The sequence below is a fragment of the Opisthocomus hoazin genome, chromosome 1 (assembly GCF_030867145.1).
Source record: "Opisthocomus hoazin isolate bOpiHoa1 chromosome 1, bOpiHoa1.hap1, whole genome shotgun sequence".
NCBI lineage: Eukaryota > Metazoa > Chordata > Aves > Opisthocomiformes > Opisthocomidae > Opisthocomus > Opisthocomus hoazin.
In genome coordinates this window covers 6,750,532-6,771,996 of record NC_134414.1, presented here as the reverse complement: position 1 = coordinate 6,771,996, position 21,465 = coordinate 6,750,532, and the positions used below count along the sequence as shown (strand labels likewise).

General features: G+C 45.6%; 1 protein-coding gene across 1 annotated transcript in view; it reads left to right on the top strand.

The window, feature by feature from the left end:
* RSF1 (remodeling and spacing factor 1) overlaps nt 1-21,465 on the top strand; it is a 71,644-nt gene that overhangs the window by 14,052 nt on the left and 36,127 nt on the right. The window contains exons 3-6 of the mRNA XM_075416024.1: nt 13,298-13,389; nt 18,073-18,165; nt 18,868-19,073; nt 21,104-21,261. Coding sequence (XP_075272139.1) covers nt 13,298-13,389; nt 18,073-18,165; nt 18,868-19,073; nt 21,104-21,261 — 549 coding nt within the window. The remainder of the gene's footprint in view (nt 1-13,297; nt 13,390-18,072; nt 18,166-18,867; nt 19,074-21,103; nt 21,262-21,465) is intronic.

Genomic DNA, 21,465 nt, shown 5'->3' with positions numbered 1-21,465 from the left:
TTTGTTCTCCTTCCTTTCTACCTGTTTGGCGCTGTGCAGGAGGGGAAGGTTCTTCTCATGTCCAAGTTTTCTGTTTTTCAGATACTGCTGTGGTTTAGGGAAGCTGGTTCAGTGGGGAGATTCAGCTGCGCGTTGTGTTGTGGCGCTTTCCCTCTGCCGGCACCGCGAGCTGCCAGGCTCTGCCCCAATCCTGACAGCATCCATGCGCGGTTGTTGAGCTTGGAGTGTTGGTATCTCCAGCACGAGTTCTGAGCGATGGCAGCGTGCGAATGGTAGGGAGAAACTCATCATCCCTTCCGACTGTTACACACCTCTCTCTTTTTAGCTCAGATTAAAAGTTCAACAAAGGCAAATGCAGGGTCCTGCATCTGGGGAGGAACAACCCCATGCATCAGTACAGGCTGGGGTGGACCTGCTGGAGAGCAGCTCTGTGGAGAGGGACCTGGGAGTCCTGGTGGACGGCAGGTTGACCATGAGCCAGCAGTGTGCCCTGGCTGCCAAGAAGGCCAATGGTCTCCTGGGGTGCATTAATAGGAGTGTGGGCAGCAGGTCGAGGGAGGTTCTCCTCCCCCTCTGCTCTGCCCTAGTGAGGCCCCATCTGCAGTGCTGTGTCCAGTGCTGGGCTCCCCAGTTCAAGAAAGATGAGGAGCTACTGGAGAGAGTCCACCGGAGGGCTACGAGGATGATGAGGGCACTGGAGCATCTCTCCTGTGAGGAGAGGCTGAGGGAGCTGGGCTTGTTCACCCTGGAAAAGACTGAGAGGGGACCTTAAATATGCTTACAAATATCCTAAGGGTGGGTGTCAGGAGGATGGGGCCAGACTCTTTCCAGTGGTGCCCAGTGACAGAACAAGGGGCAATGGGCACAAACTGAGGCACAGAAAGTTCTGTATGAACATGAGGAAGAACCTCTCCACTCTGAGGGTGATGGAGCCCTGGAACAGGCTGCCCAGGGAGGTTGTGGAGTCTCCTTCTCTGTGGAGATACTCAAACCCCGCTTGGACGCGGTCCTGTGCAGCCTGCTCTGGGTGACCCTGCTTCGGCAGAGTGGTTGGACTGGGTGACCCACAGAGGTCCCTTCCAACCCCGACCATTCTGGGATTCTGTGTGGCAGGCACTGGCGGCAGCTGAGCCTGTGTCGCGGAGAGGGGACTGCGCTGGTCTGGGGCTTTGCGTCTGCCTGGACCGGCGGTGGGTAATGTCCGCCCCAAAGATACCAGTCTTGGCTACCCCTGCGAAGCTGCAACAGCCCCAAAGTTACCACCGTTCCTTGCAATTAGAAGAATTATGTTCACGGGGTTAGATATTTTAATAGCGTTAACAGGTCAAAACATGAGTTTGCTCACAGAAGTTTATACTATGAGCAAGTTTATACTATGAGAAGTTTATACGATGAGTTGGGTGTTTGAAGGTATGAAATCCGTGAATCCTCACTTTGTAGGAGATTCAAATATCAGCTCACCTCAAGATGTTGGCGGTTTGCTTTTTCTTTAAGTTTAAAGAAGTCTTTATTTTAGACCTAAGCCTAAGAAGGTTGCTCAAAAACCACACCACGTTTTTATCCTAGCACTTTGTCAGGCAATTGTCTTGGACGGTTTTGCCTCTTAAATTTCTGCCTCAATTGCTTCCAGGGTTTCTTAAGAAATAATGGAGAAAAAGTTGCTACAAGCTGTGAAACCATTAAAAGGAAGCCTGAAATTCTGTGCTAATTGGATTAAATTTGTAAAATTGTCGGCTTGCGATCATGAATTCATTGGTAGCCAGTGGTGTGACTGCCGCCTTTCATGGCACTGACTCTTCATCATAGAATCATAGAATCGTAGAATGGTTTGGGTTGGAAGGGACCTTAAAGATCATCTGGTTCCAACCCCCCTGCCATGAGCAGGGACATCTTCCACCAGACCAGGGTGCTCAGAGCTCCATCCAACCTGGCCTTGAGCACTGCCAGGGAGGGAGCAGCCACAGCTTCTCTGGGCAACCTGTTCCAGTGTTTCACCAGCCTCATGGTGAAGAATTTCTTCCTCATATCTAATGTAAACCTGCCCTCTTTTAGTTTAGAGCTGTTCCCCCTTGTCCTATCACTACACACCCTTGTGAAAAGCCCCTCTCCATCCTTCCTGTTGGCCCCTTCAGGTACTGGCAGCTGCTCTAAGGTCACCCCGGAGCCTTCTCTTCTCCAGGCTGAACAGCCCCAAGTCCCTCAGCCTGTCCTCGTAGGAGAGGTGCTCCAGCCCTCTGATCATCTCCGTGTCCCTCCTCTGGTGCCGCTCCAACACATCCATGTCCTTCCTATGTTGGGGGCTCCAGAGCTGGACGCAGGACTCCAGGTGGGGTCTGACGAGAGCGGGGTAAAGAGGCAGAATCCCCTCCCTCGCCCTGCTGGCCACGCTGCTCTTGCTGCAGCCCAGGGTACGGTTGGCTTTCTGGGCTGCAAGCGCGCACATTGCCGGCTCATGTTGAGCTTCTCACCCACCAGTACCCCCAAGTCCTTCTCCTCAGGGCTGCTCTCGAGCCACTCTCCACCCAGCCTGTGCTTGTGTTTGGGATTGCCCCGCCCCACGTGCAGGACCTTGCACTTGGCCTTGTTGAACTTCATGCGGTTCCCGCAGGCCCACCTCTCCCGCCTGTCCAGGTCCCTCTGCATGGCATCCCTTCCCTCCAGCGTGTCAGCCACACCACACAGCTTGGTGTCATCAGGAAACTTTCTGAGGGTGCACTCAGTCCCACTGTCCGTGTCACCGACAAAGATATTGAACAGCACCGGCCCCAGTACTGACCCCTGTGGCACACCACTCGTCACTGGTCTCCACCTGGACATTGAGCCATTGACTGCAACTCTTTGTGTGCGTCCATCAGGGCAGTTCCTTACCCAACGAGTGGTCCATCTGTCCAATCCATGTCTTTCCAATTTAGAGACAGGTGCTAGAAATGTTGTGCTCTCGGGGCTGTTTAGCCCAAGTCTCTGCAATGTGGTGCATCTTTTTCTGGATCTCTCATATTTCTTTAAATACTCTTAAATTTTCGTATGCACTGCTGATAAAGTAGTGAACTGACAGGACCTTAGAGCAGAACAAATGTGCCGTTACTCCCTTCCAGCTGACAGGGAAGTGTGTTCTGTCTTGCAGGATGACTCGCGTTGGCTTTACCTTCGAAGTCTGCGTGTGCTGATCGTTAAAGAAGGCTCGTGCTCACATAATGCTCCCGTTTGTAAAATACCAAATGCTTACCGAGTAGTACTTGATTTTTCTACAGAAATTAGTCACTGCTGAATGTTTTGCAAAATATTGAAATGTACATCTTTGTAGCATGGTTACGTTCTTGCACTTCTGTAGGGTCCAGTAAACTAAAAAATATTTTTTTTTATGGGAGACAGAAGTTTGCAAGACTAGGTTTTCAAGAGAAGGTGTCTGCGATATTTGACAGTTACAGAGGAACTGCCAGGAACCATTCACCTCTTGGTATCGTTCAGCAGAGTAAATGAAAGATGAAATGGTGAATCCCAGAGTATGAAAGAGGTTTATTTGAAGTGCAGGTTGGATCACCGGTGACTAGAGAAAAACCACACTATTTTTGAAGTTGAACCCGAAAAAGGGCAGAAACATCTTTGTAGTAGATGTCTTGTGATACATGAAAGAGGATAAATCTTTTTTTTTTTTTTTCCGCTGAAGACTGAGGAATGACACCCTCTAACCTTGGTAGTGAAAGTTGTATTAGAAAAGTGATTTTTATTCAACGTGCTTGGATTTTTTTCATCTTGCCTATTTATTCAAGTGAGAGATGTGGGAGAAAGTGATTTTGTAATCAACATCCTTCTTCTGTTAACACCGAAGAAAACCCTCAGACAGTACCTGAGAAATTCAGCAAAATTGACACCAGAGTGGTGTTCCTAGTCACTAAACCGAGTGAGGAATTAAAAAGCATTTAAATTCGTCCTTTTTTTCTTAGAATGAGCTAAAAAAGGACTTGCATTCAACTTAACCTTTAACAGAACATCTTAGAAGAGGCTGGTTACGTTTGTTAACGTGAGTAACGCTAAATGAAGCTGAAGCCTCCTTAACTACTGATGTATGCAACTCTGTGTTCGTGTGCTTGATCTTGATTTTCACCTATTTCACTGCACTGAGGATACTTTAATTTAGTTTAGTAGAGTATATGCTCTTTCTCTTGAAGTTAAATGCTGCCATGCTTGGAGAATTGATTTTGTCTGCCAGAAATGTCTGTGCATGGATAAACCTTACAAACCAAGGTCAGATCTGCAATGGTAATTCTGTGTCTAAAGGGGAGCATAGGAGCCGAGGTAGCGGTTTGAGAAAGAGATGTGCTCCCCAGAAACTGGTAACACTCCTGCATCCCCAAGACTTTGCATACGTTGCTTTTCACTGGAAAAACTTGCCAGACACTCTACAGCAGAATTAATCTCACCCAATGTATTTAGCAGAGCTCAGACGTTTACTTTAAGATGAGCTGACTCTTCCTAAAAGTTGCTTTCTCTCTGTGAGCTGTAAATGGATTATACAGAACTTGCGTCGGGGAGGTTCAGATTGGATATTGGGAAAAATGTCTTTACTGAAAGACTTGTGAAGCATTGGAGCGGGCTGCCCAGGGCGGTGGTGGAGTCCCCATCCCTGGAGGGCTTCAAAAACCGTGTAGATGTGGCACTGCAGCTTTAGCAGGCATGGTGGTGTTGAGATGACGGTTGAACTTGATGATCTTATAGGTCTTTTCCAACCTTAAAGATTCTGTGATTCTATTCTATGATTCTAGCGCAGGTGTAAACGTCTCATTTGCTTAGATGAATCCTACTGCTCTGCTGCTACCCTTTCCAAGATCTTAATGGCAAAATACCTACAAAATTCTGGGAGCCAGGAGTAGGGTCTAAAGCTCAGGCTCCTTTCTCACAGGAATTAGACTCACGCTTCCTTTTCTTCTCCTTTCTTTGGGCCCTTCAATCTTGTATTTCTTTTCTAGCTGCTTGCTTTGTGGCTGGGCCACCCTCCTAGGAGTGGGAGTTGTCGTTTTGAACCTTCTGAGGGGGAATGAAGTCATTTGAATTAAATTTTACCATTTCTTGAGTGGCTCTGTAACTACTTTCATCAAAAGGTAAACGTTGCCAGCTCAACTTCTTTCGCTTACATCCTTTTTGGGAAGTGTGATCGGGTCTTCCATTACTCTAGTGGCCTCTTCAGCGTTTCCTGTTGTGGAGTTGAAGAATCCCATCTGATCAACCCACTTTTTTTTTCACTAGGGCAAAGCCAATGGCCTAACAGTGGCAAAACAGGGCTCCTTCCCTCTTCCTACATCTCTGCGGTGTGGGTAAGTGTGTTCTGCACCACGCTCCAAGGGCTGGCTCCCCATGCCCAAACTCAGCGCGCTGATGGCATCTGCTGCAGCTCTTCTCTGTCTGGGTCTGCTTCCAGGGAAAAAACCCAAGCTGCTAAAATCTCTCTGCAGTGGACTTATCCCAGTGTACTGGGGAGTTGTGGGGGTGCGTACTTGCACTGGGGAGCTGTGAAGCACTCCAGAGTCCACTACTAAAGTGTAATCTTTGTGATTACCTTTCACCTTGGTCATACCTACTCTTTATTTGAGGATTGTGCTAAGGAGGATTTTCTGCTCACTGTCTAAAAGTCTTGGATAATTATCACAGTGATGTTGGAGACTGAGATGCCTGAGCAGGCAGGAGAATCCCAGTCAGCTTCGAAGATCTGATTTCCTCATTTTTACCAGCCAGAATGAAAGATACTTGTGCTGCCGTGTCTTCGCTTTTATGGGCTGTGGCCCCAGCAGTTTCGGAGTCAAGTGCTTGCATACACATGAATTAAATACTGGCAAGTCAAATGCTCTTGATTTTAGGTGGTTGAAACGCACGGTGTGGTCACTGCGAGTGATACAGCTGCGAACGATGTCAATCTGTTACATTTCGGCTGTTTTCAGTACCTGTGTTTCGCTGCAGTTTGCTTGTTTGCACGTTGCTGCCACAGCCTGCTTGTTCTCACTCGCTGTTCATGTGTCCAGAGTTGGTGGACTTGAGCCCATTTTTTATTCAGTACATATTTTGAGGCAGTAAAATTGGCTTTTATTTGCTGTCTTTCCTTTACTGGGCTATTTCCAGTTTCTAAAATAGATCGTGTGCTATTTTTTCCTGCATTGTTTTCAAAGTAATTTTCCTTTTTTTCTACCTCCATTTCTTTTTCCTTGTGCAGTACAGCACGCTTTTCTTCTTAAATCTGATGCTTTGTTCTAACATCAGTCCTGCCTTTGTTAACCTTCCTGCTGTTGCTTAATATATTAGCTTAAAAAACTCCAACATCGCTAGGAACTTAATAGCCAGAGAATGGAACAGAGGGGACTTGTGAAAGTTTAAACCATCTTCGAACTGCTAAAGGGCTGACGAAAAACAGCTGCGTAGGGATTTTGTGTAGGTCGGTATGGTCTTCAACTCCAGCTTCAAGAGTTCCGCTGATGACAATGCACGTGATTTTTTGAAACTCGGTTTCAGGTATAGTGAGAAGGTGACTGGTGGTAGTGTGGGCATCGGAGAGCACAAGCATAACCCAATTGATTTGTAGGCGGTGAAAGACGATAGAATAAAAAAAAAAGGCAGGGAAGGGTGCTCAATCACAATTTTGACAAATAGGTGATAAAATATTTGATAATAACCTCATACCTAAAATTAGAGCTGAATTTTAAGGTCCCATCCTGTTTGCAGCAAGGACCACTGGAGGTAAGTCAGTCCGCAGCTCTGGTGACATGGTCTGTTAGCTTGGTGACACAACTGATGAAAAGAGCTGGGGGTGGAAGAGGCTTTCCAGTCCAGTCCTGGTTCAAAGCACTGTCCGAGTTGGTCACAATTCATCTGCAAGAGGTGGTGTGCTGGGATCCTTGGATGGGGGGATGGGTGGGAGGGGGTTTATCAGCGAGATAATCTTGACTTTGCTGAATAGTGTTAGAATGGCACGTGCTCCGAATAGTCCAGGCAAGCAGACGGTCTTCCCACGGGTCTTTGTACATGGAGAGATAAAGGTGCTCCGAGGTTTGTGTGAAAGCCATCTAGCTGCTGCCGAGCATCCAGATTTCAAAGTACTTTCCTAGGAGAACAACGTCATTTAAATGTGAGCGTGGTTTGTTTGTCTTCAGTGCCTGCCAAAATCTTTCTAGGAACAGGATATAAAACTGCTACTTGGTGACTTGTTCTTTCTGTTTTGATCTTTGGTTTAATTACAGCGTGTTTGATTGCTCTCTTCATTTGCTCGGGAGGCAGAGCGGTTACATTTTTTCCCCTTCCCTGTGTGCTTTTTTTCTTTTTTTATGGGCACACAACTTGGTAGGATGATAATATTCATCAAGTGACTCAGCTGGAAAGTGAGATTGTCCTTTGGAACAGGAGCTACTGCTTTTTCATGTTGGGAAACACGGTGGAGGTCAAATGGTTCAAATTTTCTTTTCGTGCCAAGCTTGCTGCATGAATATGGGGCTCCTTATTATCACAGCTACTGTCAGAGGTTCACAGTGACTGCTTGCCTGGTTCACGCTGCAGGTTTTGTCCTTCCATTTATTCATCATATCAAGTTATTACCAAGGCCATCTTTTTTCTCTGTGGTCTGTAAACTTAAAAACACATCCCCAACTATAGGGATCACCTATTTTCCATATATTAAGAGTTGAGATAAGAAAGAAGTTAGATAGTTCATAGAGAAGACTATTTCTGTTGCCATAAACCAGCACTGCTGCTGAAGGGGATCCTATCCCCTTTCTTTTCCCAAGTGTTTTGCTAGCTGTTAACTGAACCAGACGAGGAGCTAACCTTTGGTTGAAACTAGTCCAGAAGACAACGTGCTGCCTCAGACTGCTCACGGGACTTCCGACTTCCGCACAAAACTGGGGGAGAATATCAGAGACGTTAAAAATGCGGTCACTCATCTATTGGGCACTTTTTCGTAAGGGATGCGGCCGACTGGTTTGAAGCAAATTTATGCATAAAAGCTTCTCTGTGGAGGGAATTAAGTGCGTGGTTAGCGTGCGGCAGGCTAAGTGGTAAATTAACCGCAGAATAACTCTTCACCAGCGTCCGAGCGGATGCGCTTGCCTTTGCAGATGTTGCCAGTGCAGCTCCCTCTTGTATTTGCTTGCCACTAAGCTCTACGCGGGGTGCCGGGAGCTCCTACACGCCAGTTTTGTACAGGTTACCATGAGCTAGCTTCCCTCAGTGGCGAAAAAAGGGGAGGTGGGAGATGATTAACGATCCCGTCGATCTGAGCTGTCCGCTGGTTAGCAGGGTTTTGTTTGGCAGTGAAGTCGTAGCGTGCGGAGGTCGTTTTGGTCAAGGGAGGAAGATCAAAAAGAGCAAACTGTTAACGGAAATATTTGCCCGGTGTATCTTAGGAGTCCTTTTTCTTCTTCCACTTGCCAAAACAAGTTATCATGGAAAAAGGTTTTGCTAGTGTAACTGGGAAGACCTGTTCGTGTCTGTGAAGCCTGAAGACTGCCAGCAGCCTTTGGATCCCAGAATGTTCCTTCTCGCTCCCTTCCCGCTGGGTCCCCACGGCCCAGGGGTTCCTCCCGCTTTTCCCCTCTGCCTCAGGAGGAGAGGAGCTGCAGGCTTTGCAATCCGCAGCAGCGCCAGGGGCTCTGCGTACCTCGGGGTTCTGATCTTCCCCTCTGCATCCAGCGCTCCAGATCAGCTCTGATATGAAGGGGTGCAAACTGAAGCAGAGGAAGTTCCAGCTGAACATGAGGAAGAACTTCTTCCCTCTGAGAGTGGCGGAGCCCTGGAACAGGCTGCCCAGGGAGGTGGTGGAGTCTCCTTCTCTGGAGATATTCAAGTCCTGCCTGGACGCGGTCCTGTGCAGCCTGCTCTGGGTGACCCTGCTTTGGCAGGGGGGTTGGACTAGATGACCCCCAGAGGTCCCTTCCAACTCCGACCATTCTGTGATTCCGTGATTCTGTGGGTTTTATTTATCATCATTTGTGGAATAACAAGTTCCCCCTGTCCTCGCTCCAGACCCAGGGCTTTGTCACCTTGTGCTGAGTTTGGCTGGGGTAGAGTTAGTTTTCTTTATAGCAGCTGGTTTGGGGCTGTGGTTTGGATCTGTGCTAGAAACAGTGTAGATAACACAGGGAAGTTTTTGTTATCGCTGAGTGGTGCTTACACAGACAGCATCAAGGCCTTTTCTGCCTCTCGCCCCACCCCACCAGCGAGGAGGCTGGAGGGGCACAAGGAGTTGGGAGGGGACAGAGCCGGGACAGCTGACCCCAGCTGACCAAAGGGATATTCCATGCCATATGATGTCACACCCAGCATAGAAACCTGGGAGAAGAAGAAGGAAGAGAGGGGACATTTGGAGTGACAGCGTTGGTCTTCCTGAGTAACCGTTACGTGTGATGGAGCCCTGCTTTCCTGGTGATGGCTGAGCACCCGCCTGCCGATGGGAAATGGTGAACAAATTCTTTGTTTTGCCTTGCTTGCGTGTGCGGCTTTTGCTTTACTTATCAAAATGTCTTTGCCTCAACCCACGAGTTTTCTCACTTTTCCCCTTCTGATTCTCCCCCCCATGCTGCCTGGGGGGCGTGAGCGAGCAGCTGCATCGTGCTGAGTTGCCAGCTGGGGTGAAACATCCATATCCACGTTTTCTGTTTTCCACTTTTATTTCGGATTTGTTTAGGTGAGTGTTCAGCTGTGAGCATATACATTTGGGCAGGGAAAAGAAGTAGAGGTGAACCGGGGTTACGGTTATACGGGAAGGTGGGTACCTGCAACCAGGTCTTTAATCTGCGGTTGTGCAGCTGTTCGAAAGTTACAGCTTTTCAAACCAGAGGATGAGATTTCCACATGTTCATGCTTTTTCTCTTCTGTTTCAACTTTCTGTCATTCCCACATTTATTAGAAATGTGTGATTGATGTGTGGGGTGTTCGCTGAGGTGCTGGAGTAGATAGGAGAGATTTCAAAGGATCTTCTCCGAGGCCCAGACAAGAGCCTGCCCTCCAGGCAAGTGAAGGGCTTAACAAATTGGCTAAACTCCACCAGAAGCCCTCTAATTGTATGTACAGTGACTCAATCTGCCTGACTCAGGGCTTCTTCCTGTGAAAAGTCTCTGTATTTCACTATCTAGCAGGTGGCACAACGGTTGAATTATACGTGATTCTTCGAAACGGTTTGTCTGTTGCGGTAGTGCCGTACAATTCTGGTTAGCCCTCTGCACAGAGTCCTGGCGTTTTCTGCACCACTGAAATGTATTCTGTGAAGGTCTTAGAGAGCTGCTGTATTACTTCCCAGAGGGATCAAAGTTTCGTAAAAGTTTGAGAATGTCATTCAGATTTAGGTTTTCTTTGTGGCTGTTCCGTCACGCTCTTTTGGCCAAAACCTCGGCAGAATGGCTGTTAAGCAGCAAGGATGCTGTGTGGTGTTCTTTCCCTTGTGTGAAATTCTAAAAAAATGCAAAATCTTATTAGGTTATATGAGTTCCTGAAATGAGTGGTGCAGATCCCGCTTGAATGGAGATGACATTTTACAGAGGAGATGATAGTCTACTGTTGGTATTTTAAAAAAGCAAACAACACCACAACCCCTAAGTAATTAACATCTCCTGTTCATTATCTTTGATACGTTACAAGTAGGATTGGAAGAGTGTTGTAAAAATGATCCTTACTGATGTCCCACCTCCACGACCTCTTGTCAAGAATTCTGTGTTCTGAGCAAAAGTAAGTTTAAATTAAAGTTACGCAGATTCAGTGCGTTTCTGAGACGACGGAAGCATTGGTCTCGTTTACTAGTGTGCTTCTGCTCCTTGCCAAGTAAGCATTCTGGGAACAAATGGATTTTCTACCACTGTTTACCCCTTCTACCACCCCTCCCTGAGCTGGTATTTCTGGGCAGGTCAGGTGGACTCTGCTGTGTGTGATCAGTACATTATTTACCATTACTTTGGTTTCAGTACAGAGTTTGGTTCTCAGTCCCGGAGGCTCCGGCTCGTGCTGTAGCCCAGGCACCCCGACTGGGCTGGCTGCGCTCCGCACCCTCCTGATTTTCTGCCCAGCAGTTTTCTTCTCCGAAACTCCCACCTCGTTCCTTAGAACAAGGACGACAGTGTGCGAGCCCTCGGAGTGCTTGCTAGGGAACTGGCGAAAAGCTAGCCTAGAGATCCGGTCGTTAATATTGTTACCATACATGAAAACCATCTCCAAAAGGTAATAAATAAATGGAGAATTACTTTGAAATGTTTTGTGAGGTTTATTTGTGAAAATAACCACATCGATATGTCATCAAGGTCCTTGAAATGCAAGAGCTGAAATGCTGGGATCTCAGAAAAGAAGTGACGTTTCTCTAGGTCCTAACACTGATCACAGTAAGTGCTGACCAGGGGTGTGCAAAATGACTTTCTAGTTTTTGAATTTTGAACATTCTCGATTTCTTCTGAGAATAACACTCCAGCAAAGATTTTTTCCCGTGACTGGGGATTTGATTATTTGAAACAAATCACCCATGCTTCTTTCAGCTAGGATTCCAATCGGTCTGTACCCATTAAAAAAGAGATCTGATTAAAAACAAACAAACAAAAAAAGATGCAGAACAGAAGCTTTGATCCAGCAAGATTTTGAATACTCTGGCTCAGTTCCATGTCACGCAAGCGCAAGCTGAGGTTTAATGGTCGGAGTTGGCTTCGGTAGAACTGCTCATGTGTGTGAAGTGCTTTGTGCTTAATTTTGTTGGGGCCAAGAGCTCGGCACCTGTCAGGGTGACGACCTTGGAGCTTGTTCCTTTTCCAATATGTGGTAGATTCAAATGGTGAACTGCATCGATTGTCGGGGAAACCAAGGAGGAGCTGTGCTAGTTTTCTTCAATGCCTAATGGTAACGAAAAGAATATAAATGCAATAAAAGAGAAAAAGTCAGGGCTAGTTTGGAGCTGCTGATGAATCGTCTGCGTTGAAAGGAGGTCTCTTTCCGGGTACCAGCCTGGTACTTTAGGTGTTTATTGAAGGAGTTTGTGTGTTAAATTTCTGACTGCAAACCAGCAGTGCTGATTTACTCTGAAATGACACAAGTGTTTTCATCCAGCTGGTGTTTTACCCACTACTGTGTTCACCTACAAACAGAGGCATTTGATGGAAAGGCAAATATCAGTTAGGTGAAATCAAATTAAACATTGGAACGAGTCACACAGATACTAAAATGTTGTATGCAGAGCTAGTGTCCCAGTGATGTCCAGTTGAGAGCAAACCCATTTGGTGTCGCAGCTGTTTATCCTGTGCCGTGTAATGTTACTGGACCAGTAGAAAATCCGTAATCATAAATTATGAGTAAATAAACAAAATTAAATTATGATTAATAAACATTCTTGAGTTTTAAACTTTTAAAGTGCGTGTGCAGAGAGTAATGAAAATGCTTTCAGAAAATAACGTTGTTTGCGAAGGGTAGAACTGGAAAAGTTCACTTCTCCCAAGTTTTTCCTCAACAAATTACAAACGAGAAAGCTCACGTCACTGGGCGTGTGGAGTTGCATTAATAATTATCAGTTACGTATTTTTAAAAAGTTACGCTACTCTCTAGCTTATGAAATGGATGTTCTGCAAACTTGCCACTTGGTGGTGCCAGATTGATTCATAACTCACAGATGTGAGCTTGGAGCAGATGCTGAAGCGGTGTCTGAGGAGCGCACGCTACGGGAGACGTGCAGCTCGTTGGAAGACTTGGATTCTGTGATCGCACCGGTGCAGCTGTACTCTGCAGCAGTGCTGGCCTCCGGATCTCAAGTCCTGCTCTGTCCCCCTGGTACACAAGAGAGTAAGTACATAGCAAAGCTACGTCTGGGAGGACAAAGCTGCTGGAACGTTTCTCCCATACCGCGCAGCAACCAAAAATTGGTTGGGCTCACCCAGTACGGTGCAGAAGACGGCTTTGGGGTTTCGGCAGGCAGCTGCAGGTGTGCTGCTCGCGGTCGGGGTGTTGTAGGTGTTTCACCGGCGTAGGTCCTGTCTGGTTGTTGTTTTAACGCTGCCAAAATCTTTACGTTTTTATCATGGAGGTCTGTTTCCTTGAGTTCGAGGAAGGGCACAGGAAGGGCAATCAGTGATCATTGTAAATGTAAATCTGAACAAAAGAACCCATGTGATTAAATCAACCTTCCCTCTCGGTTGCGGGGCTGCTCTTCAGCAGACTTTTAAGTTACTGTGTTTTATTAAAATTTCTTAATGTGTCACGGTGTTTCAGTGTTATCACTGTTTAGCATTGAAGTATATTTGCACCAGCCTTTATAACTTCTTTTTTTTTTTTTTTTTTTCTCTCTCTCTCAATACTGCAGTTCCAAAAGAATTGGTGGAGCTTCACTTGAAACTGATGAGAAAGATTGGGAAGTCTGTCACGGCAGACAGATGGGAAAAATATTTGATCAAGGTACAATATGCATGTTGTATTATTCTGCGGTGCTGGAATATGGTTCTGATGAGCTGCTGTGTCAGCAGTCCCTGCTATGAATTCCAGTGAGCCTGGGGCTGCGTTGTGGCCAACCTCCACGTGCGTGCCCGGACTTCAGTTCCACGAGATCCCAGCTTAGCTTTCAGGCTGCCTAGGCTTGTGTAAAAATATCTCTGAAAGCAGACAGTATCATCTACATGTGAAAGAGTGCACACCTTCATACCCAGTAGTAAAATGCTGTCTGGAGCATGAAGACCCTAAATAAAGGAGGAGACAGAGTAGCCTGCAAAAGGGCGAAATTGAGCAGAGGGATTTACGCAGCAACAATTCATTTGTGTATCAATTGTCTGGGTATGATTTAATTGTGATTTGGTTGGTATTCCTACAGGGAGTAACCATACAGAGTTCTTGGAGCGTGTGTTAATAATAAATGAAAGTGTTGCAGTGATTTGTGTCTGCGTGCTCAGAGTGGCCCAGCTAAGATGCAAATGTGGTTATACATCAGTAAAAATACAGCATCCCTTTGTCTGACATAATTCTATATTGGTATTTTAATTGTGGCTATGCCACAGTTGGCACCTTACCTGCGAATAATTTTCAGTTTAAAGAGTTCAGAAAATAAAAATACACGGCTATTCATAATGAATGGGTTACCATTTCCCCTCTGGGTATGTTCTGCGTGCCTTTAAATCCACAAAAATGTAGTCTTGGTGTTGTCTGTACAGCCATGATTGCATCTGACGTAGAAATACAGCGTTATGGTAATAGCAACAATACCAAGAACGGCACTTGGCAAATCCCATGGCAGTTTGCCCTCTTAAGTGCGATCTGTAAACTTTACAGGACCAGGGATTTGGCCTGAAGTTTGTGTAGTCTTAAGACGGTGATGTTTTTAGGACTGGGGGTGTGTCAGGAAAAGACCGGCTGAAGGGCCTGAGGTTAAATAACCTCTCAACCAACTGTCAAGTATTTATGATGATGCTTTAAAATAACTAATAATTTAGGTAGCTTTCATGTGCTTCATATATTACCGAGTACTGTGGTTACTGAATTGTGTTAAATTCCTTAATATGCTGAAAAGCCATTGCAGCCAGCTGAGAAAACCCAACTCTGGCTGGCCAACTCAGGTGCCCCACTGAAGCCACTCACCACTTGCGTGGTAAGCAGAAAGCAGAGGGAGAAAACAAATTTGTGAGGGAATAGATTGGAATATCTTCCTTCAGCAGGCACTGAAAGGGCGGGAAGGCGGTGAGGAAACCCTCCCACACAGTCCTGTTCAGACCCAGTAAGCGGTAATAAATTCTACTTCATTTAACAGTCTCCAGAGCTAGCTTGAAGCTTATTCTAGCCAAGAGGTTCAAAGGAACCCTGAAGAACAAAGGAATTTGAATTTAACTAATTAGAGAGGTATGCTAATATTGTCCCCTTTTCAAAGGGGTATAGTTAATTTAGAAAAACAACAAAGAGTATTGGGAAATGCCACAAAAGCCAGGAAAAACTGAAAAGGTGGGGAACCATTGAGAGCGTTCTTCCTAGATGTATCGTTCGACAGATTATTGACGTGCTCTGAGAGACAATATTGAGCTGGTTTTCCTTTGTTAGAAACTATTCCTGGCTTTGATAAAATGGGGGTTGGTACGTTCTAGATGTGACCATTTTCTTATTTAGGAGGAAGCTTTAAGTGGAGGACATTCCAACTTACATGCTCTTAACATGTATGCATGTGTATGTTGTTGATATGTTTTGTTTATATATCAACTGTTCATCAGTTCTGCTTTATTTGACTGCCATCCTTATAAAGAGCATCATAAAAAATTGTCTCTAAGCTGTGGCTGGTATTTTGGCAGACGAATATGTTCTGGGATAGGAAGGGAACGTGGCGGTTGTGAGTTCTTTCCCTCTGCTGATGGTGAACCACCCAGGCTGTCTCACCAGCATACACTCTAGTCTTTTTTTGGAAGGAGATTGCTGTAGGGCTCCGGGAATGTTGACTTGCTCTAGGAGTCTTGACTTTTCTCCTCTGCACAAGGAATGTAGGTGGTCATGTGTGACCGAGGGGAAGAAATGGCTTGTCCTAAACCTTTTAACGACTAAGAGGAGCTGTCTGGCTTAGCTGTTTTTTGAGAAACTCGTAGTTGAGTTAATTCAGACTGCGCTGTCTCCTGGCAAAATGCTTTCCCTGACTATTGTCAAGCGTATTTTGCGTTTTTATCCAGGTAAGATTTCTCTGGACTGGTCTGTCTGGAACCTTCAGCCCCAAAATCAGCATGCTCTGAGCACACTGTCTGTTCTGCCCCCATTATTAGAATTCAGGTGTCGGTAGTCTCACCCAAGCAGACTCCTCTGCTCTGTCTTTCACCTTCCTGTTTTCCTTGTTTAAAGTGAACGTGTGGAGCGTGGTAATAGGAAGTGTTGGATGCGATGGCAGCTGCTTTGGAAATCTGCGAGAGAGATGTCTCAGCGTCTCTTCGGCAGGGTGGGAAGGTGATCAAAAACCGCTCGTGAGCGTGCAGAAGCAGCAGGTTTTTGATCGGTGTGAAACATCCCTTCTGTGAAGGCAGAGGTTAACATCTCAGCGGAGCTGGAATCGATGAGAGCTGGAGTTCAGGGTTGTGACAGGAGTTGTCAGCAGAAAGCGCAATCGTCTGGTTTTTAATTGTCGAAAGGGAGTCATTTCAGTTTGAATGGATGCTTCATCAGCTCTGATGTCTCTGAGCTTTTGCTTTGATAATCACACACTTCGCAGCACGGGAAGCTTCTCGTTGCTCTCATACTTGATGAGTAAGTAACGAACAGCGACTGGCACATCCCCTTAGCAAGGGTTTTGGTGTGCAGTTTCCCAGCGTTCTTCACGTTACACGGTTGAAAATGAGAGAGAAAGCAGAGTAACATCGTTTCGCGAGCGAGCACGATGGTCTCTCGCTGTGAGCTTTAGCCTTGCGTCAGAGAAGTGTCCGCATAATGTTCCTTAACCTCGGAGCAGGAAAAACTGCTCTCCAGCAGCACTCGTGGTGACCAGAGAGCGCTCTCTGCGCCACGCTCTGGAGGTCGAGGTGTAAAGTCGGAGCAGGATTTATGGTGTGGCTGAGCCGTCGGAGCAGGATTTATGGTGTGGCTGAGCCAGCCTAATTGCAGGCTTACCCTTAGGTCACTCGAGAACTGATGTCAGTACTAGGGGTAGCAGAGGGCAGGTAGCACGGCTGTGGGGACAGAGATGGGGTAGTGGCACCGTACTTAGTTGTAGCCACATGAATCAGCTGATCTGTGCTTCTGGTGGGTGAAATTTAGGGTTATTTTTGCTGCTGTTTGCAGAGAAAGCTGCGTTCAGGTGTGATTTACAAGTTTGTAAGTAGCTTAGTGACTGTGTCTTGCGTTTAATAATAATTTGGTGATGGGGAGACTACTCTGCTTTGGTTGCGTCCTTGCAGATGGAAGGGCAGCAGTTGGCTGGTGTGCTAACTTGGATGGTGATTCAGCAGGGGCACTTCAGAATCATAGAATAATGGAGTGGGTTGGGTTGGAAGGGACCTTAAAGATCATCTGGTTCCAACCCCCCTGCCATGAGCAGGGACACCTTCCACCAAACCAGGTTGCTCAGAGCTCCATCCAACCTGGCCTTGAACCCTGCCAGGCAGGGGGCAGCCACACCTTCTCTGGGCAACCTGGGCCAGGGCCTCACCACCCTCATGGTGAAGAATTTCTTCCTCATATCTAATGTAAATCTGCCCTCTTTTAGTTTAGAGCTGTTCCCCCTTGTCCTATCACTACACACCCTTGTGAAAAGCCCCTCTCCATCCTTTCTGTAGGCCCCCATCATCAGCTCGACTGGAGAGGGAGCCGTGATTAGCTTTCGCCTCCTCCTCCTAACGGGTATTTCCGCTAGCACAGCCTCACCGATCGGAGATCCCACCGTGTGGCCTCAGTTGATGAGCAGCTGGGTGGTGTAGGAGGGGAGGGAATTCCTTCTCTGCTGTTACTACTGGAGCTCCTGCTGAGTCAGTCTATTTATCCTCTACTGCCACTTTTTTTTCCTTGTTTTTTTTTGATTCTGTTTTCCCCATATTGGTGTCATTGAATTTATTTGCTTTAAGTAAATTGAAATTGGCTATACTGACAATATTTAAAAATATTTAGCAAATGGCTTGAGGCCTGAGATATTTAGCATTTTCTAAAGAAGAATAATTCCCCAGCGTGGAGTGAATATCAGTTGTGTTTGTTATCTGCAGTACAGTTGTAGGACTTCGGGGCCCCACAAGAGCTTGGCAGCTTATGTGCTAAGTGCTGTAAAAAAGACACAGAATCAGAAATCACGGCTGGTTGACAGAATTTATGTTCCAAATAGACAAGTCAGAAATACAAAAAAGGGAGATTCTGCTCAGGAAAGACAAGGATAACTCCCCAGGTCAGTGTTGTGCTGCTGATTTAAGAGGTTTAGGGACGTTGGTGGTGATCAGGGCCTCGATGCTCTATGCTTCCACGGAGATCTGCCAATGCTGGCCAACCCACCCCAGTGTCGTGTTTTATTGTTGTGTGAGGCTTTCTGACTTGCAGTCCTGACGAGAGCGTGTATGATTGTTACTGCAGTAAGGTACTATTCATATAAAAGTTGGAAGATGCTTTTATCCACTAACCCCGGCAATCTTTTCATTTGGTTTGTGACAGATGTGCCAAGAATTCAACAGCACTTGGGCTTGGGAGATGGAAAAAAAAGGCTACCTAGAAATGAGCGTTGAATGCAAACTGGGGATTCTGAAGGTACCCGTTCATCAGCTGAGTTTCTAAATGACTTTTTTCCATATTTGCTTAAATATCTTGGAGATTTTGCTTTCTCCCTCACTTAAACAGCTTGTAAATTTAGCTTGGCCAAACCAGAAGTAGATGTGTTCAATGTGGAGCTGGTATCGTAACAGGCGTGGAGCTGGTGGCAGTGGGCTGGGCCCAAACCAAGTCTTAACGCTTTGCATATTTTTCACGCTTTGTACGAACATTTGTATGAAAATTGTTTTGTACGCACTGTTCTGTCAGGAGCTATTTGCCTGTGCAGCACAGTTCTGTAAAGTGTTTATTAGCTTGCAGTTAGATGAGCTTATCTGAATTCTGAACTTCTGAACTTCGTCTTTTCAAGTCTTGAGAAAACTGTCCGGGTTGGTTCCCAGTTACATGTGTGCTTTATCATAGAATGAGATCATTTGTATTGTGTGAAAAAAACCAAAATTAAATAGAATAAACTTTCTAAGCTGGGCAGGGGGGGGAAAAAAAATCTCAAATAAAAATTGTCTCTCATTTAAAGACAACATGGTCTGGGAATAAACCCGGCAGCTCTGGCTAACTCACAGATCCAACAGAGAGAGGCCTAAAAAGGAGTTTAAAATTCCACTGAAAGGAAATGAGCTGATTTTGTTACTTCTGTTTATGGTTTGGTGTTTGAACAGTCTTTCTGCTTTCTCACTTTTTCAGTATCTCTGCGAATGTCAGTTTGATGACAATCTAAAGTTTAAGAATATAATTAACGAGGAGGACGCCGATGCCATGCGTCTTCAGCCCATTGGCCGCGACAAGGACGGCCTGATGTATTGGTACCAGCTGGACCAGGAGCATAATGTCAGGATGTACATAGAAGAGCAGGATGACCAGGATGGCTCCACGTGGAAATGCATTGTGAGGTATTCTTTTTTTTTTTTTTCCTTTTTTTTCCTTATTTTGTCAGGGTTTTTAGCTATTTGTCGCTGGGGTTCAGAGATTTATTGCAATGAATCTTCCATTTATCGCAGAGTAGGATTCACAACAGTGAGATTTTCTGCCTTCACATGTATGTTTTAGTGAAACAACATGTTCAGGAATAGCTCGCTGATTTGTTGTTAGTAGCCAATGTGTAATTTGTTTTCTGCTTAATCAATGGATTATACAATTGGATATATGGAAGGGGTACCAAGAGAAGACTCCTGCGGACGATGGCTCCCCGTTGCTCACTGGCCAGCTAAATGCCTTGGGAACTGGAGCAGGACTCTGGCTGCTTTAACTTCTGTTCTCTTAAGACAGTTCCAAATGGATGATTTTGTTCTTGGGGGAATCACCTTGTGATTTTAACTTCATGGAACTGCAGAACTGTTGGCAATGCAAGTAGGCGCAAAAAATCTTCTGCAGTAGAATCCGACTCACTAAAGGTGGGGTGCATGACGTTGGTGCAGGCTGATGTATGTGCGTGGCTCAGTGCCTTGGGGTCTCCGTTGCTCCAGATGGGTCTGGTAATATTTTAATGCTGTTTTAGCTTCAGATTTATAGGGTGTTGTGATTCTTTATCACATATTTTGTGTTCACTTTCCTAGTGTATGAAAAGTATATGGGATCTTTCTTGCTGGAAAAAGAATTAGTTTGAAATGTGTTTCGTATCTGCCAGTTATCCATTTTTTGTTTATCTCCATGTAAGTGTCTTTTTTTTGTTTGTTTTTAAATTTGATTAGTTCCAAGTGGATTTTTAACTGAACTCAGCAGAATCAACTCGTGGCTTAAAAAGTACATGGAGATGTAAAAACAGATCTTAAAAAAGTCAAATGATGTTTTTTTTTGCTGTTTGTCAATTTTAATTTTTCTGTCTGCAGCTTATTTACATACCCATAACTTTAGTCACCAAGGGAGTCATACAAAACTGAACCACTGTCGACGGGCCATAAACCGATAAGCATTACTATCAGTGACATTCAGACAGCTGTTGTGGGTGAATAAAGTAAATATCTAAACAAGCCAATGGAGAGCTGAGCAGCGTTCGTCTCTCTCCATGCGTTAGAGACTCCAGAGATCAGTGCCGAGATCAGTGCCGAGAGCGGAAGAAATCGGGGTTCTGCTGGGAAGGTTCTGACACTCTGCACTCACAACAGAAAAACCCACAGTGATGCCTTGTAAAATCTGAAATGGTTTTAGACCTGTGAGATTCCACATCTCGGGGCTGCTGCGCTTCCAGGCTTCCTTTCTTCCTGTAAACCTGGGCCAAACAAATTGCTGAACGTTGACTTTGGAAAAAGAAGTGCGAGAGCCTTGTTTTTCCAGTCCATTACAAAAACAATGACTCTGTTTTCAAATTCAGTATACGTTAAAGTGTTGTTTTGCACAGTTGGATGTCCAGCTGAGATCAGGAGTTACAGTGCGCTGCGATTCGCACGCATAGCGGTGCGCGAACATTTTCTCATTATCGAAACTCGAGTAGCCAGAGTTTTCTAGACAGCTTTGTGTTCTTTGCTGCATGCGCTGAGGTGCTTGCAAAGAGTATCTCAATTACTTAATTGCTTTTGGAAAATTTCACTTGAATGATGTGGTTGCTCCTTTGGTGCACGAGCACAAAACGACAACTTCCTCTCTGCTGAGAGAAACAAAGAAATTGCAAAGAAAAACCGATGAGGATTGGTAAGAGGGCAATAAATACAAGAACAATAGTAGCAGCTTGGATCCAGACCCAACAGGACTTGAGTTGAGATGGGTAAGGTCCTGCCAAAAAAGTGATTTTATTTCAGTGTGGATAAACCGGAGGGTTTCTGACCGCGAGGTTGCAGCCGCTCTGGCGGGACAGGCGTTGCACTCTGCTCGTGTACAAGGTTTTCGGGGCAGCGTTCATTTAAGCAGATGGTGGTTGGTTATTTTTTATGAATCCCTTTGGGGTGAGTGGCTTGTCAAACAACATGTTTTTTCTTCCATCTTCTAGGAACCGCAATGAGCTTGCCGAGACCCTTGAGCTCTTGAAAGCGCAAATTGATCCCGCCCTGCTGAAACCCAGCAATTCTCAGCAGGAGAACTCATCACGTGAAAGCCCAAGCATAGAAGATGAAGACACCAAAAAGGGTGAAGATGCGTCTGCACAAGGTTTTCTGCCTTCTTTTCTCAAATTTTAAATGTTGTGCTGTGGCAATGTTAGGATTTTCGACTTCCTGAAAGGTTACTGTGTTAGATTAGGACTTTTTTTGTGTTTTCGTTTTTTTTTCAAAGAAAATGTTTTTGTTCAAAGTAAATCAAGTAAATATTGAATACTTTGAAATTATAGGTATTACTGGAGGTTTTTTAGTGCAT